At 40.8% G+C, this 22,627-nt stretch overlaps 1 protein-coding gene across 17 annotated transcripts in view; it reads left to right on the top strand.

Moving 5' to 3' along the window:
- Positions 1-22,627, top strand: part of sh3bgr (SH3 domain binding glutamate-rich protein) — a 46,164-nt gene that overhangs the window by 5,480 nt on the left and 18,057 nt on the right. For 4 of the 17 annotated variants that reach the window (XM_041802193.1, XM_041802214.1, XM_041802222.1 and 1 more), the window contains exon 4: positions 11,794-11,820. The exons of 1 other annotated variant lie outside the window; for it this stretch is intronic. In XM_041802193.1, the coding sequence (XP_041658127.1) occupies positions 11,794-11,820 (27 nt within the window). Of the gene's footprint in view, positions 1-8,113; positions 8,204-11,100; positions 11,257-11,790; positions 11,821-15,980; positions 16,005-16,387; positions 16,415-22,627 lie in introns of all 17 variants that reach the window. 12 more of the 17 variants (XM_041802185.1, XM_041802197.1, XM_041802205.1 and 9 more) reach the window with 7 other exon arrangements.

Below are 22,627 nucleotides of genomic sequence, written 5' to 3'. Positions count from 1 at the left end.
TGCTCTAACATTAGTTAAAACCCGCTGACTGATGTAAAGGGTGACCAATAGCACCAATTTATGAAAAGAAATTAAAATCATGAAAAACTGAGATACAAGGTCCTGGCCCAACGTCAGCAAATGAAATAAATATATGGTCATTATCAGTGACAGATGGTTTCTTCTGACACTATATGAATTTTGATGAAGCCTATTGCATCCCACTTAACCTCACAATTACCCACAATTCACTGTTTCATGTCATATCAGCTATGGATTAACTGACCTATAATCTACCTTACATACCGGTTTGGATTGTGGCTCTCACTAAAGTATTTTTAAGACAATGTGGCTCTTTGGTAGAATAAGGATGAGTACCAGCCTTAATGCTTCAAAAATAAATGTAGGACATGAGAATAGAATAAGCTGCATCGTTGTTTTTGAGCACGTGTCTGCTGTCATGGTCCAGTGGAAGTTGAAATGCTGATGAGAAACAGCTTAATAATGCTGTACAAACCTCATAACATGATGATTGTTGGAGTATGCATACTCTAACCCTGATCTTTACAAAAACACAGGATGATCCAACCCCAGCTTCATGAGAAAAATGTTCAAAAACTGCTCCAACCAGGGAAACAGATGTGCCAGATTTATTTAAACAACTTCAAACTTCCTGAAATTTAAAATTGTGAACCTAAAAGTTCAAAATGGGAGACAAAAAAACCCAAAAAAAAAAAACCCAAATCAAAATATAATTTTAAAATGTCAAAATATGAGATAGAAAGTCAAAACTATAATTTTAAAATGTCAAATATGAGATAAAAAGTCAAAATGTTTAATTTTAAAATGTCAAAATATGAGATAAAAAGTCAAAATTATAATTTTAAATGGTCAAAATTTGAGATAAAAAGTCAAAATTATAATTTTAAATGGTCAAAATTTGAGATAAAAGTCAAAATTATAATTTTAAATGGTCAAAATCTGAGATCAAAAGTCAAAATTATAATTTTAAATGGTCAAAATTTGAGATAAAAGTCAAAATTATAATTTTAAATGGTCAAAATCTGAGATCAAAAGTCAAAATTATAATTTTAAATGGTCAAAATCTGAGATAAAAAGTCAAAACTATAATTCTAAAATGTCAAAATATGAGATAAGTCAAAACTAAAATTTTGAAATATCAATATATGAGAAAAAAGTCAAAACTATAATTTAAAAATGTCAAAATATTAGACAAAAGTCAAAATAATAAATGGACAAAGTCAAAATATGAGATAAAATATCAAAATAATAAATTGACAAAGTCACAATATGAGATAAAATATCAAAATAATAAATTGAATAAGCTTAAATTTTTGCTAAAAGTCAAAATAATGAATGTATAAGGTAAAAACACAAGATAAAAGTCCAAATAATAGTCCAAATAATAGATAGAAGTCATAATTGTGAAAACACAAATGAATTTCCCACATTTGTTTTACTAATTATTTTTCCTCTTTTTATTTTTTTTTTACATTTTTATGATTTAAGGATATTTGATATCATCAAGGTTATGTTTACATTTTTATACTAAAGGAATCTGCAGACCTGATATTTTAGGGTCAGATATGATAAGAATATGGTTTGATCTTGCAGCTGGGTATAACTGTACAACGGGCCAGATTTGGCCCCCAGGCCTTGAGTTTGACACCCCTGCCTTAAAACCTTCTTAAGATCCAACAATGCAAAATGCAAATTCTTACAATTTTTCAACTGGTCTTAAAATTTTGATCAGGAGTGTATTCCACAGAATGCATTGATCTGCTTTATGAAAAAAATAGATTATTTATGTGTCAAATGATCAATGCAAATCTGCAACCAGTGATTAAAATGCTCTTCTTTGGTTTAAGGGCTAGTTTACATCTATAGACTTCTTTTATTGCATGTTAATACTCTTCACTCAGCCGTGATATCTGTCGTTATTTTGAGCGATACTTCTGCATATTTATGAAGTAGATCTAAATGAGATTACCCTGCTTCCATCTGGTATCTGTGAGCGATCACATGGAAGAGATCATGAGAGTTGTAGATGTAACATGGAAATGATAAAAAATGTAGTTTATCTGCTGTTCTGATCAGAAAATGACCTTCAATGCTGCATCACTAAAGGCTTCACATGAGGACAGCTACCTGTAGATCAGTGTTACTCAACCCTGCTCAACCAAACTGTTGAAAAATACCTTTGCAAGAGCCACAATCTAAGAGGTGAACAGTGGTGAAAACGGCTTGAAGTAGCAATAAAAATAAGTTAAAGGTGGCAGAAATGGTCAAAATGCAGAGAAAATAGGTGAAAAGGGGTGAAAAAGTGGTAATGGTCAGAAAATGGCAAAAATGGGTGAGAGGTGACAAAAAATGAGTTACAAGTAACAAAAATGGTCCAAAAGTGGCAAAAATGTGGCAAAAAAATGAGTGGAAAGTGACTAAAAAGGGCAAAAAGCAGTCAAGATTGGCAAAAATGGGCAAAAATAGGAAACAAGTGGTAATAGTCAAAGGCACCTCAAATGGGCAAGATGTGGCAAAAAGAAGAGGCAAAAATTTGGGAAAAGGAAACAAGTGGTGTTTAATGGCAAAAGGTAGTTTATTTGGACAAAAAGTAGCAAAAATAAAGGTTAACAAAGGGCAAAAATGGGATAAAAGTGGCAAAAATGGGATAAAGGTGGCAAAAATGGGATAAAAGTGCAAAAGTGGGCAAAAAATAGGAAAAAGGGTGTTTAACCCTTTACCTACTGAGCTGACGCCGGTGCTGTGTTTTATATGTCCGGCGTATTATTACCGTAACTCTGTCAAAGTTTGTCCGATCAGAAAAATTCCAATTTTCACCTATGTACATAGTTATCTTTTGCACTGTTTTGCACAGCCAGAGTCCTAGACTCAAAAATGACCGGTGATTGTTCTAAACATGTATAGGTTCACATGTCAGATGTCAAATCAAAACTTTATGAGCAATAACAACGTTTCGTTTTATCAAAGCCATGAAAAACAAATCTGTTTTTGTGTTTTTCTTCTTTTAAACTGCTGATAATTCCATATAATGTGCAATAATCATTAACCAGATGTTGAAAAAGTCAAGTTCAAGTACTCCTGGGAAAAGGGACCAAAGCTCTCAGACTTAGGGCATTTCCTGACTATTTTACAGCCACAATAACAAAATATGTCCAAATCACCATTTTTAGACTCAGTAGGTAAAGGGTTAATGGCAAAAGATAGCTTAAATGGGTGAAAAGTGGCAAAACTTGTAAAAATGGCAAAACATTTCCCTTTTTAAGGTTTTCTGTGAATAATACATCCGACATCATCATTCCAGAATAAATCTGGTTTAAAACACAAACGACGGGTTCATAAATGAAAGTGGCCCCACCGTTCTTATATCAACATGTGGCCCCAGTGCGGTAAATGAAAATGGCCCCACCGTTCTTATATCAACATGTGGCCCCAGTGCGGTAAATGAAAATGGCCCCACGGTTCTTGTATCAACATGTGGCCCCAGTGCGGTAAATGAAAATGGCCCCACCGTTCTTATATCAACATGTGGCCCCAGTGCGGTAAATGAAAGTGGCCCCACCGTTCTTATATCAACATGTGGCCCCAGTGCGGTAAATGAAAATGGTCCCACCGTTCTTATATCAACATGTGGCCCCAGTGCGGTAAATGAAAATGGCCCCACCGTTCTTATATCAACATGTGGCCCCAGTGCGGTAAATGAAAATGGTCCCACCGTTCTTATATCAACATGTGGCCCCAGTGCGGTAAATGAAAATGGTCCCACCGTTCTTATATCAACATGTGGCCCCAGTGCGGTAAATGAAAATGGCCCCACCGTTCTTATATCAACATGTGGCCCCAGTGCGGTAAATGAAAATGGCCCCACCGTTCTTATATCAACATGTGGCCCCAGTGCGGTAAATGAAAATGGCCCCACGGTTCTTGTATCAACATGTGGCCCCAGTGCGGTAAGTGAAAATGGCCCCACCGTTCTTATATCAACATGTGGCCCCAGTGCGGTAAATGAAAATGGTCCCACCGTTCTTATATCAACATGTGGCCCCAGTGCAGTAAATGAAAGTGGCCCCACCGTTCTTATATCAACATGTGGCCCCAGTGCGGTAAATGAAAATGGCCCCACCGTTCTTATATCAACATGTGGCCCCAGTGCGGTAAATGAAAATGGCCCCACCGTTCTTATATCAACATGTGGCCCCAGTTAGGTAAATGAAAATGGTCCCACCGTTCTTATATCAACATGTGGCCCCAGTGCAGTAAATGAAAGTGACCCCACCATTCTCATATCAACACGTGGCCCCAGTGCAGTAATGAAAGTGGCCCAACCATTCACATGTAGCCCCAGTGCAGTAATGAAAGTGGCCCCGGCATTCTCATACCAACATGTGGCCCCAGTGCGGTAAATGAAAATGGTCCCACCGTTCTTATATCAACATGTGGCCCCAGTGCGGTAAATGATAATGGCCCCACCGTTCTTATATCAACATGTGGCCCCAGTTAGGTAAATGAAAATGGCACCACCGTTCTTATATCAACATGTGGCCCCAGTGCAGTAATGAAAGTGGCCCCAGCATTCTTATATCAACATGTGGCCCCAGTGCGGTAAATGAAAATGGCCCCACCGTTTTTATATCAACATGTGGCCCCAGTGCGGTAAATGAAAGTGACCCCACCATTCTCATATCAACATGTGGCCCCAGTGCAGTAAATGAAAGTGGCCCCGCCATTCTTATATCAACATGTGGCCCCAGTGCAGTAATGAAAATGGCCTAACATTCTTATATCAACATGTGGCCCCAGTGCAGTAATGAAAGTGGCCCCAGCATTCTCATACCAACATGTGGCCCCAGTGCAGTAATGAAAGTGGCCCCAGCATTCTCATACCAACATGTGGCCCCAGTGCAGTGATGAAAGTGGCCCCAGCATTCTCATACCAACATGTGGCCCCAGTGCAGTAATGATAGTGGCCCCAGCATTCTCATACCAACATGTGGCCCCAGTGCAGTAAATGAAAGTGGCCCCACCATTCACATGTAGCCCCAGTGCGGTAAATGAAAGTGGCCCCAGCATTCACATGTAGCCCCAGTGCAGTAATGAAAGTGGCCCCAGCATTCTCATACCAACATGTGGCCCCAGTGCAGTAATGAAAGTGGCCCCAGCATTCTCATACCAACATGTGGCCCCAGTGCAGTGATGAAAGTGGCCCCAGCATTCTCATACCAACATGTGGCCCCAGTGCAGTAATGAAAGTGGCCCCACCATTCTTATATCAACATGTGGCCCCAGTGCAGTAATGAAAGTGGCCCCAGCATTCTCATACCAACATGTGGCCCCAGTGCTGTGATGAAAGTGGCCCCAGCATTCTCATACCAACATGTGGCCCCAGTGCAGTAATGAAAGTGGCCCCAGCATTCTCATACCAACATGTGGCACCAGTGCAGTAATGAAAGTGGCCCCACCATTCTTATATCAACATGTAGCCCCAGTGCAGTAATGAAAGTGGCCCCAGCATTCTCATACCAACATGTGGCCCCAGTGCAGTGATGAAAGTGGCCCCAGCATTCTCATACCAACATGTAGCCCCAGTGCAGTAAATGAAAGTGGCCCCACCATTCACATGTGGCCCCAGTGCAGTAAATGAAAGTGGCCCAACCATTCTTATATTAACATGTGGCTCCATTGCAGTAAATGAAAGTGGCCCCAACATTCTTATATCAACATGTGGCCCCAGTGCAGTAAATGAAAGTGACCCCACCATTCTCATATCATGACGTGGCCCCAGTGCAGTAATGAAAGTGGCCCCAGCATTCACATGTAGCCCCAGTGCAGTAATGAAAGTGGCCCCACCATTCACATGTAGCCCCAGTGCAGTAATGAAAGTGGCCCCAGCATTCACATGTAGCCCCAGTGCAGTAATGAAAGTGGCCCCACCATTCTTATATCAACATGTGGCTCCATTGCAGTAAATGAAAGTGGCCCCACCGTTCTTATATCAACATATGGCCCCAGTGCAGTAATGAAAGTGGCCCCAGCATTCTCATACCAACATGTGGCCCCAGTGCAGTAAATGAAAGTGGCCCCAGCATTCTTATATCAACATGTGGCCCCAGTGCAGTAAATGAAAGTGGCCCCAACATTCCTATATCAACATGTGGCCCCAGTGCAGTAAATGAAAGTGGCCCCACCATTCTTATATCAACATGTGGCCCCAGTGCAGTAATGAAAGTGGCCCCAGCATTCACATATAGCCCCAGTGCAGTAATGAAAGTGGCCCCACCATTCACATGTAGCCCCAGTGCGGTAAATGAAAGTGGCCCCACCATTCTTATATCAACATATGGCCCCAGTGCAGTAATGAAAGTGGCCCCAGCATTCTTATATCAACATGTGGCCCCAGTGCAGTAAATGAAAGTGGCCCCACCATTCTTATATCAACATGTGGCCCCAGTGCAGTAAATGAAAGTGGCCCCACCATTCCTATATCAACATGTGACCCAAGTGCAGTAAATGAAAGTGGCCCCACCATTCTTATATCAACATGTAGCCCCAGTGCAGTAATGAAAGTGGCCCCACCATTCACATGTAGCCCCAGTGCAGTAATGAAAGTGGCCCCATCATTCACATGTAGCCCCACTGCAGTAATGAAAGTGGCCCCAGCATTCTCATACCAGCATGTGGCTCCAGTGCAGTAAATGAAAATGGCCCCACCATTCTTATATCGACATGTAGCCCCAGTGCAGTAATGAAAGTGGCCCCAGCATTCTCATACCAGCATGTGGCTCCAGTGCAGTAAATGAAAATGGCCCCACCATTCTTATATCAACATATGGCCCCAGTGCATAAATGAAAGTGGCCCCACCATTCTTATATCGACATGTAGCCCCAGTGCAGTAATGAAAGTGGCCCCAGCATTCTCATACCAACTTGTGGCTTCAGTGCAGTAAATGAAAGTGACCCCACCATTCTCACATTAACATGTGGCCCTAGTGCAGTGAACGAAAGTGGCCCCGCCGTTCTCATATCAACATGTAGCCCCAGTGCGGGAAATGAAAATGGCCCCACCATTCTTATATCAACATATGGCCCCAGTGCATAAATGAAAGTGGCCCCACCATTCTTATATCAACATGTGGCCCCAGTGCAGTAAATGAAAGTGGCCCCACATTTCCTATATCAACATGTGACCCCAGTGCAGTAAATGAAAGTGGCCCCACCATTCTTATATCAACATGTGGCTCCATTGCAGTAAATGAAAGTGGCCCCACCATTCTTATATCAACATGTAGCCCCAGTGCAGTAATGAAAGTGGCCCCACCATTCACATGTAGCCCCAGTGCAGTAATGAAAGTGGCCCCACCATTCACATGTAGCCCCAGTGCAGTAATGAAAGTGGCCCCAGCATTCTCATACCAGCATGTGGCTCCAGTGCAGTAAATGAAAATGGCCCCACCATTCTTATATCAACATATGGCCCCAGTGCATAAATGAAAGTGGCCCCACCATTCTTATATCGACATGTAGCCCCAGTGCAGTAATGAAAGTGGCCCCAGCATTCTCATACCAACTTGTGGCTTCAGTGCAGTAAATGAAAGTGACCCCACCATTCTCACATTAACATGTGGCCCTAGTGCAGTGAATGAAAGTGGCCCCGCCGTTCTCATATCAACATGTAGCCCCAGTGCGGGAAATGAAAATGGCCCCACCATTCTTATATCAACATATGGCCCCAGTGCATAAATGAAAGTGGCCCCACCATTCTTATATCGACATGTAGCCCCAGTGCAGTAATGAAAGTGGCCCCAGCATTCTCATACCAACTTGTGGCTTCAGTGCAGTAAATGAAAGTGACCCCACCATTCTCACATTAACATGTGGCCCTAGTGCAGTGAATGAAAGTGGCCCCGCCGTTCTCATATCAACATGTGGCCCCAGTGGGGGACAGCCCTGATGTAAAGCCACCAGTCTGTATAATAAACTCTTATTGATCCATCAGGTCATCAGGTTTGTCTTAGTGCCATTTAATTCCACGGTGTCTCCAGAATTTTTAGCTAAGCTGGTCCAGACCATACTCTGCTATATGATTCCATTGTCACAGGAAGCAGAAAAGGCGGACAAAGCAGAGATTGTGGAGAACGGGACCCACGCTGAGGAAGCTAATGTAGAGGGCAACGTTGAAGACTTAATAGTAATGTCGCCGTTACTTTCATTCCCCCCCATTCTCAGATGTCTTTGTCACTCTTTAACCTTTTCCTTTCCATCCGTTCCTGACTGATTTTCCTCCGTCCCACCCGTGGAGTCTCCTGCTGTGTCCCATCGCTCACACTGACTCATACCACTGTGGTTTGCATGAGTGAGACGTTTAACACTGAGTTCTTATCATAACACTGGGATTATGCATAATTGTGTTCAGACTCCCTCATGGTCCTGAAGCTTCGTGTTCATGCGGTTGTGTTTTTATAAACGGAGCTTTACAGAGTGTGAAATATAATGTTTTTATTATATTTTTGCTTCATCCAGTTTGATTCTGTGTTCTTTATAATCACTGATTTCATTTCCATTCAAAGCACAGATCCTGCTGATCCTGACTACATTAGACCTGCAGACTATGACAGACCCATGCAAATATACACTCTTCACTCCTGCATCCAAAGCAAATAGGCCGTCATTTTAGGGAGCAGTTACATGATGATCAGCGAATTACGATTGATGAAATGTTTATAGATGAAACTCTCATATTTCTGATACGAAGCCTCAGCTAGCAGCAGGTTAACGCAGTACAAGTACTGATGGAGGAACAGCCAGCATGGCAGCCAGGGGCGTAGCTAGGGCTTTAGGGGCGTAGCTAGTTAGGGGAATGGCTAGAGATTTAGGGGCGTAGCTAGGGATTTAGGGGCGTAACTAGTTAGGGGCAGAGTTAGGGATTTAGGGGCGTGGCTAGTTAGGGGCAGAGCTAGAGATTTAGGGGCATAGCTAGGGATTTAGGGGCGTAGCTGGTTAGGGGCAGAGCTAGAGATTTAGGGGCGTAGCTGGGGATTTAGGGGCATAGTTAGGGATTTAGGGGCGTAGCTAGTTAGGAGCATAGCTAGAGATTTAGGGGCATAGCTAGGGATTTAGGGGCGTAGCTAGTTAGGGGCATAGCTAGAGATTTAGGGGCGTAGCTAGGGATTTAGGGGCATAGTTAGGGATTTAGGGGCATAGCTAGGGATTTAGGGGCGTAGCTAGTTAGGGGCATAGCTAGAGATTTAGGGGTGTAGCTGGGGATTTAGGGGCATAGTTAGGGATTTAGGGGTGTAGCTAGTTAGGGGCAGAGCTAGAGATTTAGGGGCGTAGCTGGGGATTTAGGGGCATAGTTAGGGATTTAGGGGCGTAGCTAGTTAGGGGCAGAGCTAGAGATTTAGGGGCGTAGCTGGGGATTTAGGGGCATAGTTAGGGATTTAGGGGCGTAGCTAGTTAGGGGCATAGCTAGAGATTTAGGGGCATAGCTAGGGATTTAGGGGCGTAGCTAGTTAGGGGCAGAGCTAGAGATTTAGGGGCGTAGCTGAGGATTTAGGGGCATAGTTAGGGATTTAGGGGCGTAGCTAGTTAGGGGCATAGCTAGAGATTTAGGGGCGTAGCTAGGGATTTAGGGGCATAGTTAGGGATTTAGGGGCATAGCTAGGGATTTAGGGGCGTAGCTAGTTAGGGGCATAGCTAGAGATTTAGGGGTGTAGCTGGGGATTTAGGGGCATAGTTAGGGATTTAGGGGTGTAGCTAGTTAGGGGCATAGCTAGAGATTTAGGAGCGCAGCTAGGGATTTAGGGGCATAGTTAGGGATTTAGGGGCATAGGTAGGGATTCAGGGGCGTAGTTAGGGGCATAGCTAGGGATTTAGAGGCGTAGGTAGTTGGGGGCGTGGCTAGGGATTTAGGGGCGTAGGTAGTTTGGGGCGTAGCTAGGAATTTGGGGCGTAGCTAGAGATTTAGGGGGCATAGCTAGTTAGGGGCATAGCTAGGGCTTTAGGGACATAGCTAGGGAGAAAGGGGCATAGTTAGGGATTTAGGGGCGTAGCTAGGGATAAAGGGGAGTAGTTAGGGATTTAGGGGCATAGCTTATTATTTTTTCCTCTAATTCTGACTTTTTGATCTCATTATTCTGACTTTTTAACTCATTATTATTACTTTTTCCCTCTAATTCTGACTTTTTTATTTAATAATTATGACTTTTTGACTCATTATTTTTACTTTTTTCCTCTTATTCTGATTTTTATATCATAATTATGACTTTTTAACACATTATTTTTTAATTTTTTTCTTTAATTCTGATTTTTATATCATAATTATGACTTTTTAACACATTTTTTTTACTTTTTTCCTCTAATTCTGACTTTTTATATCATAATTATGACTTTTTAACTAATTTTGAAAAACTTTTTTCCTCTAATTCTGACTTTTTATATCATAATTATGACATTTTAACTCATTATTACTTTTTTCCTCTAATTCTGACTTTTTATATCATAATTATGACTCTTTAACTCATTATTCTGACTTTTTATTTCATAATAATGACTTAGGATTTTTTTTTTTTCAAGAATTGCTGTACTTTCACTTTTTTTTTTTTCATGTGGCCCAAATGGGCTTCCATGCAGGCATCTCAAGGGCCCCTCCCTTCTGTGGGCCGGGAAATCAGTACCCTTTTTCCCCCTTGTGCTCCGCCCATGATGGCAGCAGCAGAACCTCTGCAGCAGTAGTTAAGATGTTACTTCCTGTTTGTTGGATCTGGAGTAAAGATGAAATAAAAATGAATGTTTTTATATGTTACAGAGGTTCCAGTGAGCATGCTACTTTTGGACAGTGACAGGCTCAGCCTCTCTCTATGTCCAGCCTTATTAAGCTGAGATAACTGGCTGCTAGCTGAAGCTCTGTTTACTATGATGTAATGTCAGTTTCTCATTGGATGATGATACATCCTGTCTCTTAACCATGGTCCTATTCACTAACTTCCATGTTTCCCTACTTCCCTCCCCTCATGTAGTCCAGGATTGGGTTTTCTCACATGGCCTGCTTGCTTTGACCACTAGTTGTTGTTTTCGCCTCAACATAAGGAGGTTCCTGTGGAGGAGCGTAATGGACACGCACACATAGAGGAGGAGGAGGAGCTGCAGCAGGCAGCTGAGGAGGAGGAGGCTCAGGAGGGCGAGGAGGAGGAAGCCGCAGGTCAAGAAGAGCAGGAGGAAGAAGCAGTGGAAGAAACTGATGAGGTCACATAAGACATAGTAACTGCCTCCTGGTGTTCCCACTCCATTCCCTCTTTGATTGTCTGTGGATTGAATGATTTTTCCTCCACCTTCCCGTCATTCCTGGAATGCTCTGCTTTTCTCTTCCCAGCATCAACACTTTTCCTTAATGTTGTCTTTTCCCTCATATAAGGTTTGCCTACTCCTCTAGTTCTTCCTCGTACTGCACCTTCTTATCTGACCTTTGTTGTTCATATTCATTAACAATAAATAAGAGAAGTAGCCTCTCTGTTCCTGCGTGCCATCTCTTCAGCACCTTTAGACGTCTAACCTCTTATGACTGTTTTCTCTGGGTTCATCGTCTGTGTTTTTCTTGCCTCTGGATTTTTCTGACTGAGTTGTTCCCACTTTTCTTGGTGATTCAGCATTTCCCTGCACATAACCGTCCTAATCGAGTCTGGTTCAGTGAGCCTGGTCTGTGGATGCTGCTGTGTGTGGTGTGTTTGAGGAACACTCCACAATCCGTCGTCTCTAACACCGTCTTCTTTCTTTTGTCAGCAGGCTCGGGCAGAAGAGGAAGAAGGACAGGTAGGTTTTTAAACTTAAATATGTAGGCCAAACTGAACCAGCACATACAACGTTATTTAAAATGACAAAATATATGATGTCAGAAATTAAATCTAGGAAGAAGCTGCATTATTTTTCCTCTTTTCTTCCACCAGAGCTCACTGCTGATTTTAGTTGTTAATTGGCATGTTTTCATAACTTGTCTTGTTTATGTTTTTTTCTGCACCTTTGACCAAAGCAAATTTCCTTTTTAGGGTCTTTATAGTATAACCTCAAGTCTAAAAAAGTTGGGGCGCTGTGTTTAATGTACATTAAAACAGAAGTCTGGTATTGTCAAATCTCATAAACCGATATTTGATTTACAATACAACATAAACAACATATCAGCTGTTGAAACTGAGACATTTTAACATTTCATGAAAAATTTTAGCTCACTTTGAATTTGATGGCAGCAACACATCTCAAAAAAGTAGGGACAGGGCCATGTTTACCACAGTGTAGCATCCTCTCTTCTTTAACGACAGTCTGTAAACGTCTGAGAGTGAGGAGACCAGCTGGTGGATTCTAGCTGCTCAACAGTCCTGGGTCTTCATGCTAGATTTTTCCCTTTTCTGATGCTCCAAATGTTTTCTGTTGGTGAAAGGTCTGGACTGCAGGCAGACAAGTTCAGGACCCGGACTCTTGTCCTGTGAAGCCATGCTGTAGTGATGGATGTGGTATGTGGTCTAGCATCATCTCACTGAAATAGTCAAGGCCTTCCCTGACAGAGATGTTGTCTGGATGGGAGCATATGTTGTTCTAAAAGCTCTCTCTGCTTTCTAGCATTGATAGTTCCTTTCCAGATGTTAGAGCTGCCCACGCCATAGGCACTAATGCAACCCCATACCATCAGAGATGCAGGCTTTAGACCTGTAAAACAACCAGGATCTCTCTCTACCCAGTCTGCAGGACACGGCATCTCTGGTTCCCAAAAATAATTTAAATTTTGATCAGTCTGACCACAGAACAGTTTTCCATGTTTCCTCAGTCCATGTTAAATGAGCTTTAGTCCAGAGAAGACGGCGGTGTTTCTGGATCCTGTTCACATATGGCTTCTTCTCTCCATGACCCAGCTTTAACTGTCATTGGTGGATGGCACAGCCAACTGTGTTGACAAACAATGATTTCTGGAAGTGTTCCTGAGCCCATGCAGGGACTTCAGTACAGAATCATGTCTGTTTTTAATGCAATGGCCCCTGAGGGCCCCAAGATCACAAGCATGAAATACTAACTTTTGTCATTGTCCCTTGCTCACAGAGGTTTCTCCATTCTCTGAATCTTGGATGGATATTCAAAGTCTTGATTTTACATTGAAGAACATTTTTCTGAAATTGTTCCAAAATTTTTAGAGGCAGTTTTTATTGCAGATTGAAACAATGCCCATCTTTCCTCCTGAGTGACTCTGCCTTTCTAAAATGCTCCTTTTATACCCAGCTATGTGCCTGACCTTTTACCTCATTGGTTGTAAAATGCTCCTCCACCTGTTTTTCATTAGTAACACTTACTTTTCCAGCCTTTTTGAGCAGCGGTGCTGCCATCAAATGAGCTAATGTTTTTCATGAAACTGTAAAATGTCTCTGTTTCAACATCTGATATGTTTTTTATTTTCTCTTGTGAATAAAATATTGGTTTAGGACTCAGGTGTCAAACTCAAGGCCCGGGGGCCAAATCCGGCCCGTGAAACAGTTAAATCCAGGATGATCTGATATTTGTGTTCTAACTGTCCCATCAGTCTGAGGTCTGCAGATTTCCTCAAGTATAAAAATGTCAACTTAGCCTGATGAATTTAGATTTCCTTGTTAAGTCATAAAATCTGAAAAAGTAAGGAGTAAAAATATTTAGATAAGAAGTCAGGAATGTGGGAAAAGAAATTAATTTGTGTTTTAATTTCATCTTTTCAATTCAGCATCTCACAATCAGGACTCAAACTTAGGATTTTGACTTTTATTTCATACTTTGAGCATTTCAACTCATAATTTTGACTTCTCATAAAATATTTGGAGCTTTAGGATTCATATTTTCTTACTTTTAAATGATATTTTGACCTTTTTAACCAATTATTTTGTATTTTACCTCATATTTTCATCCCCAAACTTTGACTCCATAATTCCATAGTTTGACCTTTTAGACTCACAATTGAAAATTTTGAATCATATTTTGACTTTTAATTTGGTGATTACAAATTTTATCTCATATTGTGACCTTTTAAACTCACGATTTTGACTTTCTTTCTAATATATATGCGCCTTTAAAAAACATTATTTTTCAATTTCATGTTTTGACCTTTTAGAACTGATACATTTACTTTTCTCAGATTGTGAGCCTTTGAACTATCTTTTTAACTTTTTAAATGTCAAAATCATTCAGCATCAGTGCTAAGTTGTCTTTATATATTTTATCACAGGTGAAACAAGGTTGACAGTTTCTGGTTTAAAGGTGACGCTGTTAGGCCCTCAGGTTAGTCCTGAATCCAGAATCTGGCCCCTGCTGAAGTTGAGTTTGACACCCTTGGTTTAGGAGAGTCTCGACCATGGCATCTTTTTTTATCTACATTTTACAGTGCATCAGCTTTTTCAGAATAAGGGTTTATGTATATTATGATAATGAGGGTTTGATGTATATTATGATAATGAGGGTTTATGTATATTATTATAATGGGGGTTTATGTGTATTATGATAATGAGGGTTTATGTATATTATGATAATGAGGGTTTGATGTTTATTATGATAATGAGGGTTTATGTATATTATGATAATGAGGGTTTATGTATATTATGATAATGAGGGTTTTATGTAAATTATGATAATGAGGGTTTATGTATATTATTATAATGGGGGTTTATGTGTATTATGATAATGAGGGTTTATGTATATTATGATAATGAGGGTTTTATGTAAATTATGATAATGAGGGTTTTATGTATATTATGATAATGAGGGTTTATGTATATTATGATAATGAGGGTTTTATGTGTATTATGATAATGAGGGTTTATGTATATTATGATAATGAGGGTTTTATGTGTATTATGATAATGAGGGTTTATGTATATTATGATAATGAGGGTTTTATGTGTATTATGATAATGAGGGTTTTATGTATATTATGATAATGAGGGTTTATGTATATTATGATAATGAGGGTTTTATGTGTATTATGATAATGAGGGTTTATTTATATTATGATAATGAGGGTTTATGTATATTATGATAATGAGGGTTTTATGTGTATTATGATAATGAGGGTTTATTTATATTATGATAATGAGGGTTTATGTATATTATGATAATGAGGGTTTTATGTATATTATGATAATGAGGGTTTATTTATATTATGATAATGAGGGTTTATGTATATTATGATAATGAGGGTTTTATGTGTATTATGATAATGAGGGTTTTATGTGTATTATGATAATGAGGGTTTTATGGACAGAAGGACAGAAGCTGGCATTCTTGCTGCTTAGTCTAAAGGGTGTGTCTGATAAAAACAGACGTTATCAACACACGTACCGACAGACATTAGTTTATAACATACCAGAACGTTCTCTTTGTTCGTTTCCTTATTGTTCAGGCCTTAAAGTTGATCTGAGTTTTTCATATTTCCGGGAGAGTGTAGTGTGCTGGTCAGTGCACTCTCATGTTGGACCTTTATGTTCTTCTGTTTTGTAGTCTTTCTCAGGTCTGAGAGTAACAACTGTCACTGTTTTAGCTTGTACAAACTTTGAACCTTGCAGCAGAATTTGAAGGCTTGAAAACGTTTTGCCTTCCAGTCATGAGCGTTCAAACTAGGGTCTTATGTTCACCTCATTTTCTGATGGGAATGTTGTGATTATCCTACCAATGTTCCAGCTTCATACAAATATAAGAGAAGACACATGGACAGTGAGTATTTATCTAAAACGCTAATGCATTGTAAACTGAGATTCTCTCACAGTCACTGACCTGAACGGTTCTCTCCAGCCTCAGTGGAGTGGGTTTGCTTCTTCAGGGTGTCTCAGTCATTTAGATCAGCTGACTCGCCTCTCATTGCTTAGATGAACCCGTCTCAGAGATCTGAATCTTGTTCCTCATGCATGCTCTAACGGCATTTGCCCCTTCTTTGCCCTTCTTTTGTCCATCTCTTGGTTTGCTCCCTCCAGGAGGAAGATGAATTGCAGTCAGAGGTAACTGAGCATCGCTTATCATCTCTTCCTACAGTTCTTCAGAAAAGTGTGTGTTTGATGGAGCAGAGATGAGTGTTTGGGTTGGGCTAGGATGGGTTGTCATCTGCCTCTCCCATTCATCCTGGTAGTCTTTCATTCACTCTCTTCAAGACTCCACCCTTCTCCCCTGTCTCCATCACTTTCTCTCCTTTATTAACCTTTTTTCCTCTTTGTGCTAACATCCTGTTCCTCATTTCTCCCCAGTTCAGTAGCTGCTTCCTGACACCCTCAAGTTTCCCTGTAGATTTCATTTTTACATCTGCAAGCTTTCATCTAGCACATGCCTGTGGCGCTGTCTTGCTCCCCTCACAGCCTGCTGACCTGCTTTCTGTTATTCTCTCTAGGAGGAAGAAGAGCTGCGACAGCTTGAGGTACATTCCTCTGCTTTTGTTCTACTTGTTCCATCTCTTTAGTTTTTAGATCTTTTCTTTTCTTCAGTTCCTTTTCCACTTGTCCTCCTGGATTTTGTTGCTAGTGAAAGTGACAGAGGGCCCATTTCAAGAAGGAGGTTCAACAAACTCAGAGTTTAGAGCTAAGCACTGAGCTGATGAAGGGGAGAAACTCTGAGTTTTCTGTTACAGAACAGCAGGTTTGAGTTAAATCAACCCAGAGTTCAGCGTATGCCACAAAAGATGAACAGCCATGATAAATGGAGCCCCGATACCATGATTCACCATGGCAACCTAAAGTCACTGTACAGCCCCAATTCCAAAAAAGCTGGTACACCATGTTGGATGTAAATTAAAATAAACCCATATTTTATTCATAACAGAACAAAAAAGTAAACAACACATCTCGAAAAAGTAGGGACAGGGCTATGTTTAAGTTTTGGAAGAGGAATGTTGTCCCATTCTTGTCTGGTGTAGGAGTTTAGCTGCTCAGTAGCCCTAGATCATCTTTATGCCAAATGTTTTCTATTGGTGAAAGGTCTGGACCAGTTCAGGACCCGGACTCTTGTCCTGTGAAGCCATGCTGTTGTGATGGATGTGGTATGTGGTCTAGCATCGTCTTACTGAAATCGTCAAGGCCTTCCCTGACAGAGACATTGTCTGGATGGGAGTAAAAGCCAAGATCTTCTTTCCAGATGTTAGAGCTGCCCACGCCATGGCACTAATGCAACCCTATACTAGAGCCCTGTGCGGGACTGTCTTCTTCATCCTGCTCCTGCCCACTCCCGCTGAATTTCTGACCATTACCGCCCGCAACCACAATGTGTGTGTTACACTCCCACCTATTCCCGCAATGTGTGTGTCCACTCCCACCCGCACCCGCAAAACCCTGAGAATTCATGCCTGCACAATAATAGAGATGCATTGATTTTGTGTCTTCTCCCGTCCTGCAGGAGAAAACATTATTTTACAGGCTATTAATAAAGATTGATGGGCAGTGCTTAATTTGTAAATCTTCAGGTCCTGGGATGCAGACCGGGTGTTGTTCCGGCGGTAAAGGGGAAACAAAAATGTCACGGAATACATCAAAAACAAAAAACAGTGCCTTGTGCAAAAACGGGCCAAGAAGATCATTTGACTGCAAACAACCTATTAATCTCAATGATTAAAAAAAGAATCAGCTGCAGAAAAGCACGTACAATCGCTCATCGACGGAGAGCGTCTCTCTCCCTCACTCTCTCTCTGAGTGGCAGCTGTCAGTCAAATCTGCTGTGTTTCAGCATCGGGGACAGCTCATTTAGCCATTCTCAGCATAAACATGACTAAACAGTCACAACACAAAAACCCGCTTATTCATTTGAAATAATTATTTATGAAACTGTACTTGTCACGTCATTGAGTATTCAGTAGATATTAATCTGTTATTCCATCAGAGCTTGTCTGCAGAAACAAAACTTGTCAGACTTGCCTTGTTTTCTTTTTCTGTCGTAAAGACCTTGTTTGAGCTTCTTTTCTACATCATTTGTTGACTCCATCATCCTGTCGCTAGGCTACATCCTGATCCCGCAGTGATTTTTTAGCTGCCCGTTCCTGCCAGCAGCAAAGCTCAAACTGCCCGCTCCCTGCGGGACCCAATCCCAATGCAGCCCTCTACCCTATACCATCAGATATGCAGGCTTCAAAACTGAGCCAGGAGAACAAGCTGGATGCTCCCTCTCCTCTGTTCTGCCCACAGAACAGTTTTCCATTTGACTGTAGTCCATTTTAACTGAGCTTTGGCTGAGCAAAGACAGCAGCATTTCTGGATCCTGTTCACATATGGCTTCTTCTCTCCATGATCCAGCTTTAACTGTAATTTGTGGATGGCACGGCCAGCTGTGTTGACAGACAATGATTTCTGGAAGTGTTCCTGAGCCCATGCAGTAATTTCGGTACAGAATCATGCCTGTTTTTAGTGCAGCGGCCCCTGAGGGCCCCTTCAGCCTCGTTCCTTTCTCACAGAGAGTTCTCCTGATTCTCTGAATCTCTTGATGATATTCTGGACTGTAGTTTGTGGGATATTCAAAGTCTTCACACTTTTATGTTGAGGAATATTCTCCTGAACCTCTGCCCATCATTCCTTCTGAGGGACTCTGCCTCTCTAAAAAGCTCCTTTTATACCCAGTCATGTAACTGACCTGTTGACAATAACCTCATTAGGTTTAAAACGTCCTCCAGCTGTTATTCATTAGCACCACTTACTTTTCCAACCTTTTGTTGCCCCGTCCCTACTTTTTTGAGATGTGTTGCTGCCATAAAATTGTAAATGAGGTAATATTTTCATGAAAAGGTAAACAACTCATTTTCTGATGTTTTTTTTTTATGTTCAATTGTGAATAAAACAGGGGGTTAGCAGATTTGATGATCATTGCATTTACATTTTACACAGCGCCCCAACTTTTTTGGAATTGGAGTTGTACTTTAACCTCTCATACAACAAATCCTCATGTGTCTGCATGAGGAAAAATCTAAATAAATATAAATATATTTTACCTATAAACAAAAAGGAGAGCAGAGATGGAAGTGGTAAAATTAAAAAAAAAAAAGTCATTAATGATGGAAATTAGCATTACGCTAAATCTGGTGCAGCCATTCTTTTATTTATTTTTTAATAATTAATGACACTGCACACTGTCCTATTAAATAAACTAAACTTGAAACTTCAGTCACAACTTTAATAGTGAAGCTAAATTTACAACTTTAATTCCATACATTTGCAGCCTTTGTATCAAGAGTTGAACCTCAGCCTGAGGTTTTCTCCTTAAACTTGGCTTAAAATAGCTACAGAGTACATTTGAATGTATATTTCTTTGATAGGCCTGTTTAACCACACAGGATTGTTGGCCCACTGAGCCTCAAATGATTTTCATCTAAGCATCAGAATGGATGTAGAATCAGCTGAACATGACAGAAAGAACAGAGGTCAAAGAGTAAAAAGCTCGGCAGAGGCTCTACTCACATTAATCATGTCTGACATAAAACCAGATTATCAGTAGGTACTTTAGTTCTATCCTCAGCATAATGCTGGTTTGAACCAGGGCTGTTAACATTAACGCCTTCGCGCTCGTCATTAAGCTTTAAACCTTCACGCATTGAAAAATAACATAATTTAATCATATGACTAAGTTTGACCACAACTTGCTCCCGTAGTCCTCCAGCATGGATGTTTATGTGCCTGGGGGTGAAGAGGTGAGAGGGTCAGACACAGCCAGCAGTGATGAGTGAGGAGACAGACCCAGGTCTGCTTAATGGGGTTGTCTTTTTAAAAAGCTGGTGAATGTTAGTTAAGATAAAACTGTGGGTACATGCTGCAGTGATGAACCGTCTTTACACCCAAGCACAACCAGTCTGAAGTCCCACCTTTAGGTAAAGCACGTCTTTGCTAATGTAAGAAAAGACACTAACAAAAACACGGGATTAAGCCATGATAGCTAATGATGCTAATGCTAGCAAAGACGCTAACAACAACATGGAATAAAGCCATGATAGCTAATGATGCTAATGCTAGCAAAGACGCTAACAACAACACTAGATCAAGCCATGATAGCTAATGATGCTAATGCTAGCAAAGACGCTAACAACAACACTGGATCAAGCCATGATAGCTAATGATGCTAATGCTAGCAAAGACGCTAACAACAACACTGGATCAAGCCATGATAGCTAATGATGCTAATGCTAGCAAAGACGCTAACAACAACATGGAATAAAGCCATGATAGCTAATGATGCTAATGCTAGCAAAGACGCTAACAACAACATGGAATAAAGCCATGATAGCTAATGTTGCTAATGCTAGCAAAGACGCTAACAACAACACAGGATTAGGCCATGATAGCTAATGTTGCTAATGCTAGCAAAGACGCTAACAACAACATGGAATAAAGCCATGATAGCTAATGTTGCTAATGTTAGCAAAGACGCTAACAACAACACAGGATCAGGCCATGATAAGCTAATGATGCTAATGCTAGCAAAGACGCTAACAACAACATGGAATAAAGCCATGATAGCTAATGTTGCTAATGTTAGCAAAGACGCTAACAACAACACAGGATCAGTCCATGATAAGCTAATGATGCTAATGTTAGCAAAGACGCTAACAACAACACAGGATTAGGCCATGATAAGCTAATGATGCTAATGTTAGCAAAGACGCTAACAACAACACTGGATCAAGCCATGATAGCTAATGATGCTAATGTTAGCAAAGACGCTCACAACAACACAGGATCAAGCCATGATGGCTAATGATGCTAATGCTAGCAAAGACGCTAACAACAACACAGGATCAAGCCATGATAGCTAATGATGCTAATGTTAGCAAAGACGCTCACAACAACACAGGATCAAGCCATGATGGCTAATGATGCTAATGCTAGCAAAGACGCTAACAACAACACTGGATCAAGCCATGATAGCTAATGATGCTAATGTTAGCAAAGAGGCTAACAACAACAGGATCAAGCTATGATGGCTAATGTTATTAATGTTAGCAAAGATGCTAACAACAACACTGGATCAAGCCATGATGGCTAATGATGCTAATGCTAGCAAAGACGCTAACAACAACACTAGATCAAGCCATGATGGCTAATGATGCTAATGCTAGCAAAGACGCTACCAACAACACTGGATCAAGCCATGATAGCTAATGATGCTAATGCTAGCAAAGACGCTAACAACAACACTGGATCAAGCCATGATAGCTAATGATGCTAATGCTAGCAAAGACGCTAACAACAACACTGGATCAAGCCATGATGGCTAATGATGCTTATCAACAAGCCATGGTCATAGTTTTTTTCTTCGGCTGTTTCAGGACAGTTTTCTCTCTGGCTGTTTCAGGACAGTTTTCTTCTTCGGCTGTTTCAGGACAGTTTTCTCTCTGGCTGTTTCAGGACAGTTTTCTTCTTCGGCTGTTTCAGGACAGTTTTCTTCTTCGGCTGTTTCAGGGCAGTTTTCTTCTTCGGCTGTTTCAGGGCAGTTTTCTTCTTCGGCTGTTTGAGGACAGTTTTCTTCTTCGGCTGTTTGAGGACAGTTTTCTTCTTCGGCTGTTTGAGGACAGTTTTCTTCTTCGGCTGTTTGAGGACAGTTTTCTTCTTCGGCTGTTTGAGGACAGTTTTCTTCTTCGGCTGTTTCAGGGCAGTTTTCTTCTTCAGCTGTTTGAGGACAGTTTTCTTCTTCAGCTGTTTCAGGACAGTTTTCTTCTTCGGCTGTTTCAGGACAGTTTTCTTCTTCAGCTGTTTCAGGACAGTTTTCTTCTTCGGCTGTTTGAGGACAGTTTTCTTCTTCAGCTGCTCAGATAAATGCTGATAAATGCTCCTAAACTTTGAGACAGTCCTGTTTTTTAACAATCTTAATCCAGTGTATAATTGGTAAAACTGAAGTTAATTAGCAAACTTTAGAGCTGATGACGGAAACTATGATGCGTTCAGGTAACCTCAGTAAACTGGATGACTGTATTCTAGATGTTATGATGCGTTCCAGTGTCACATAAAAATGGGAAAATTTAGTTTTTAATGAGGAACTCAGTGTGAATCTGTGTTTATATTTGAGGGATATAAAATAGATGTGGTTTAAACATTTGACCTGATTTTGTCTTTCCACCAAACTATAGAGAGTATTGATAGTGGTATCAATAAGGACTCAGATCAGCACTTTAATGTGCTGTACATAGAATTAAAAGAATTAAAATAAAATACTTCACAATGACAACCTTTAAAAATATAAAAATATGCTCAAACTATAAAAAATGCTGTGATTAATCATGAGTAATCACAGCGTAGTGATGGGATTAACTTGATTAATTTTTCTAATGGAGTAACAGCACTAGTTTAAATACTCAAATATCCTTCATCTCTATCCCATTGAACTCATTGATTAAGACAGTTTAAATGAACATGCTGGGTAATCCAGCCCTGCAACACTTTCTTTTAAAAGGAGGTTTCATAGTGGCTTTGAATCAGCATAAAATAATGTGTATTTTTATTCAGAATGAACTTGACACACCTGATATTTGGATCTACTGTCTGAGTGAGTGAAAGTGGAAATGAAACGGCGTTTCTGGCTTCGTCAGAGGGAGGAGATGTGAGACACTTGGGCCAGATTGAAGGAAACCTGCTCCTGTCTGTTTCCTGTCCTTCTGGAACAGGCT

The sequence above is a fragment of the Cheilinus undulatus genome, linkage group 2, assembly GCF_018320785.1.
Source record: "Cheilinus undulatus linkage group 2, ASM1832078v1, whole genome shotgun sequence".
Lineage (NCBI taxonomy): Eukaryota > Metazoa > Chordata > Actinopteri > Labriformes > Labridae > Cheilinus > Cheilinus undulatus.
The sequence above is the reverse complement of the archived record's forward strand: the minus strand, read 5'-3'. Positions and strand labels throughout refer to the sequence as shown.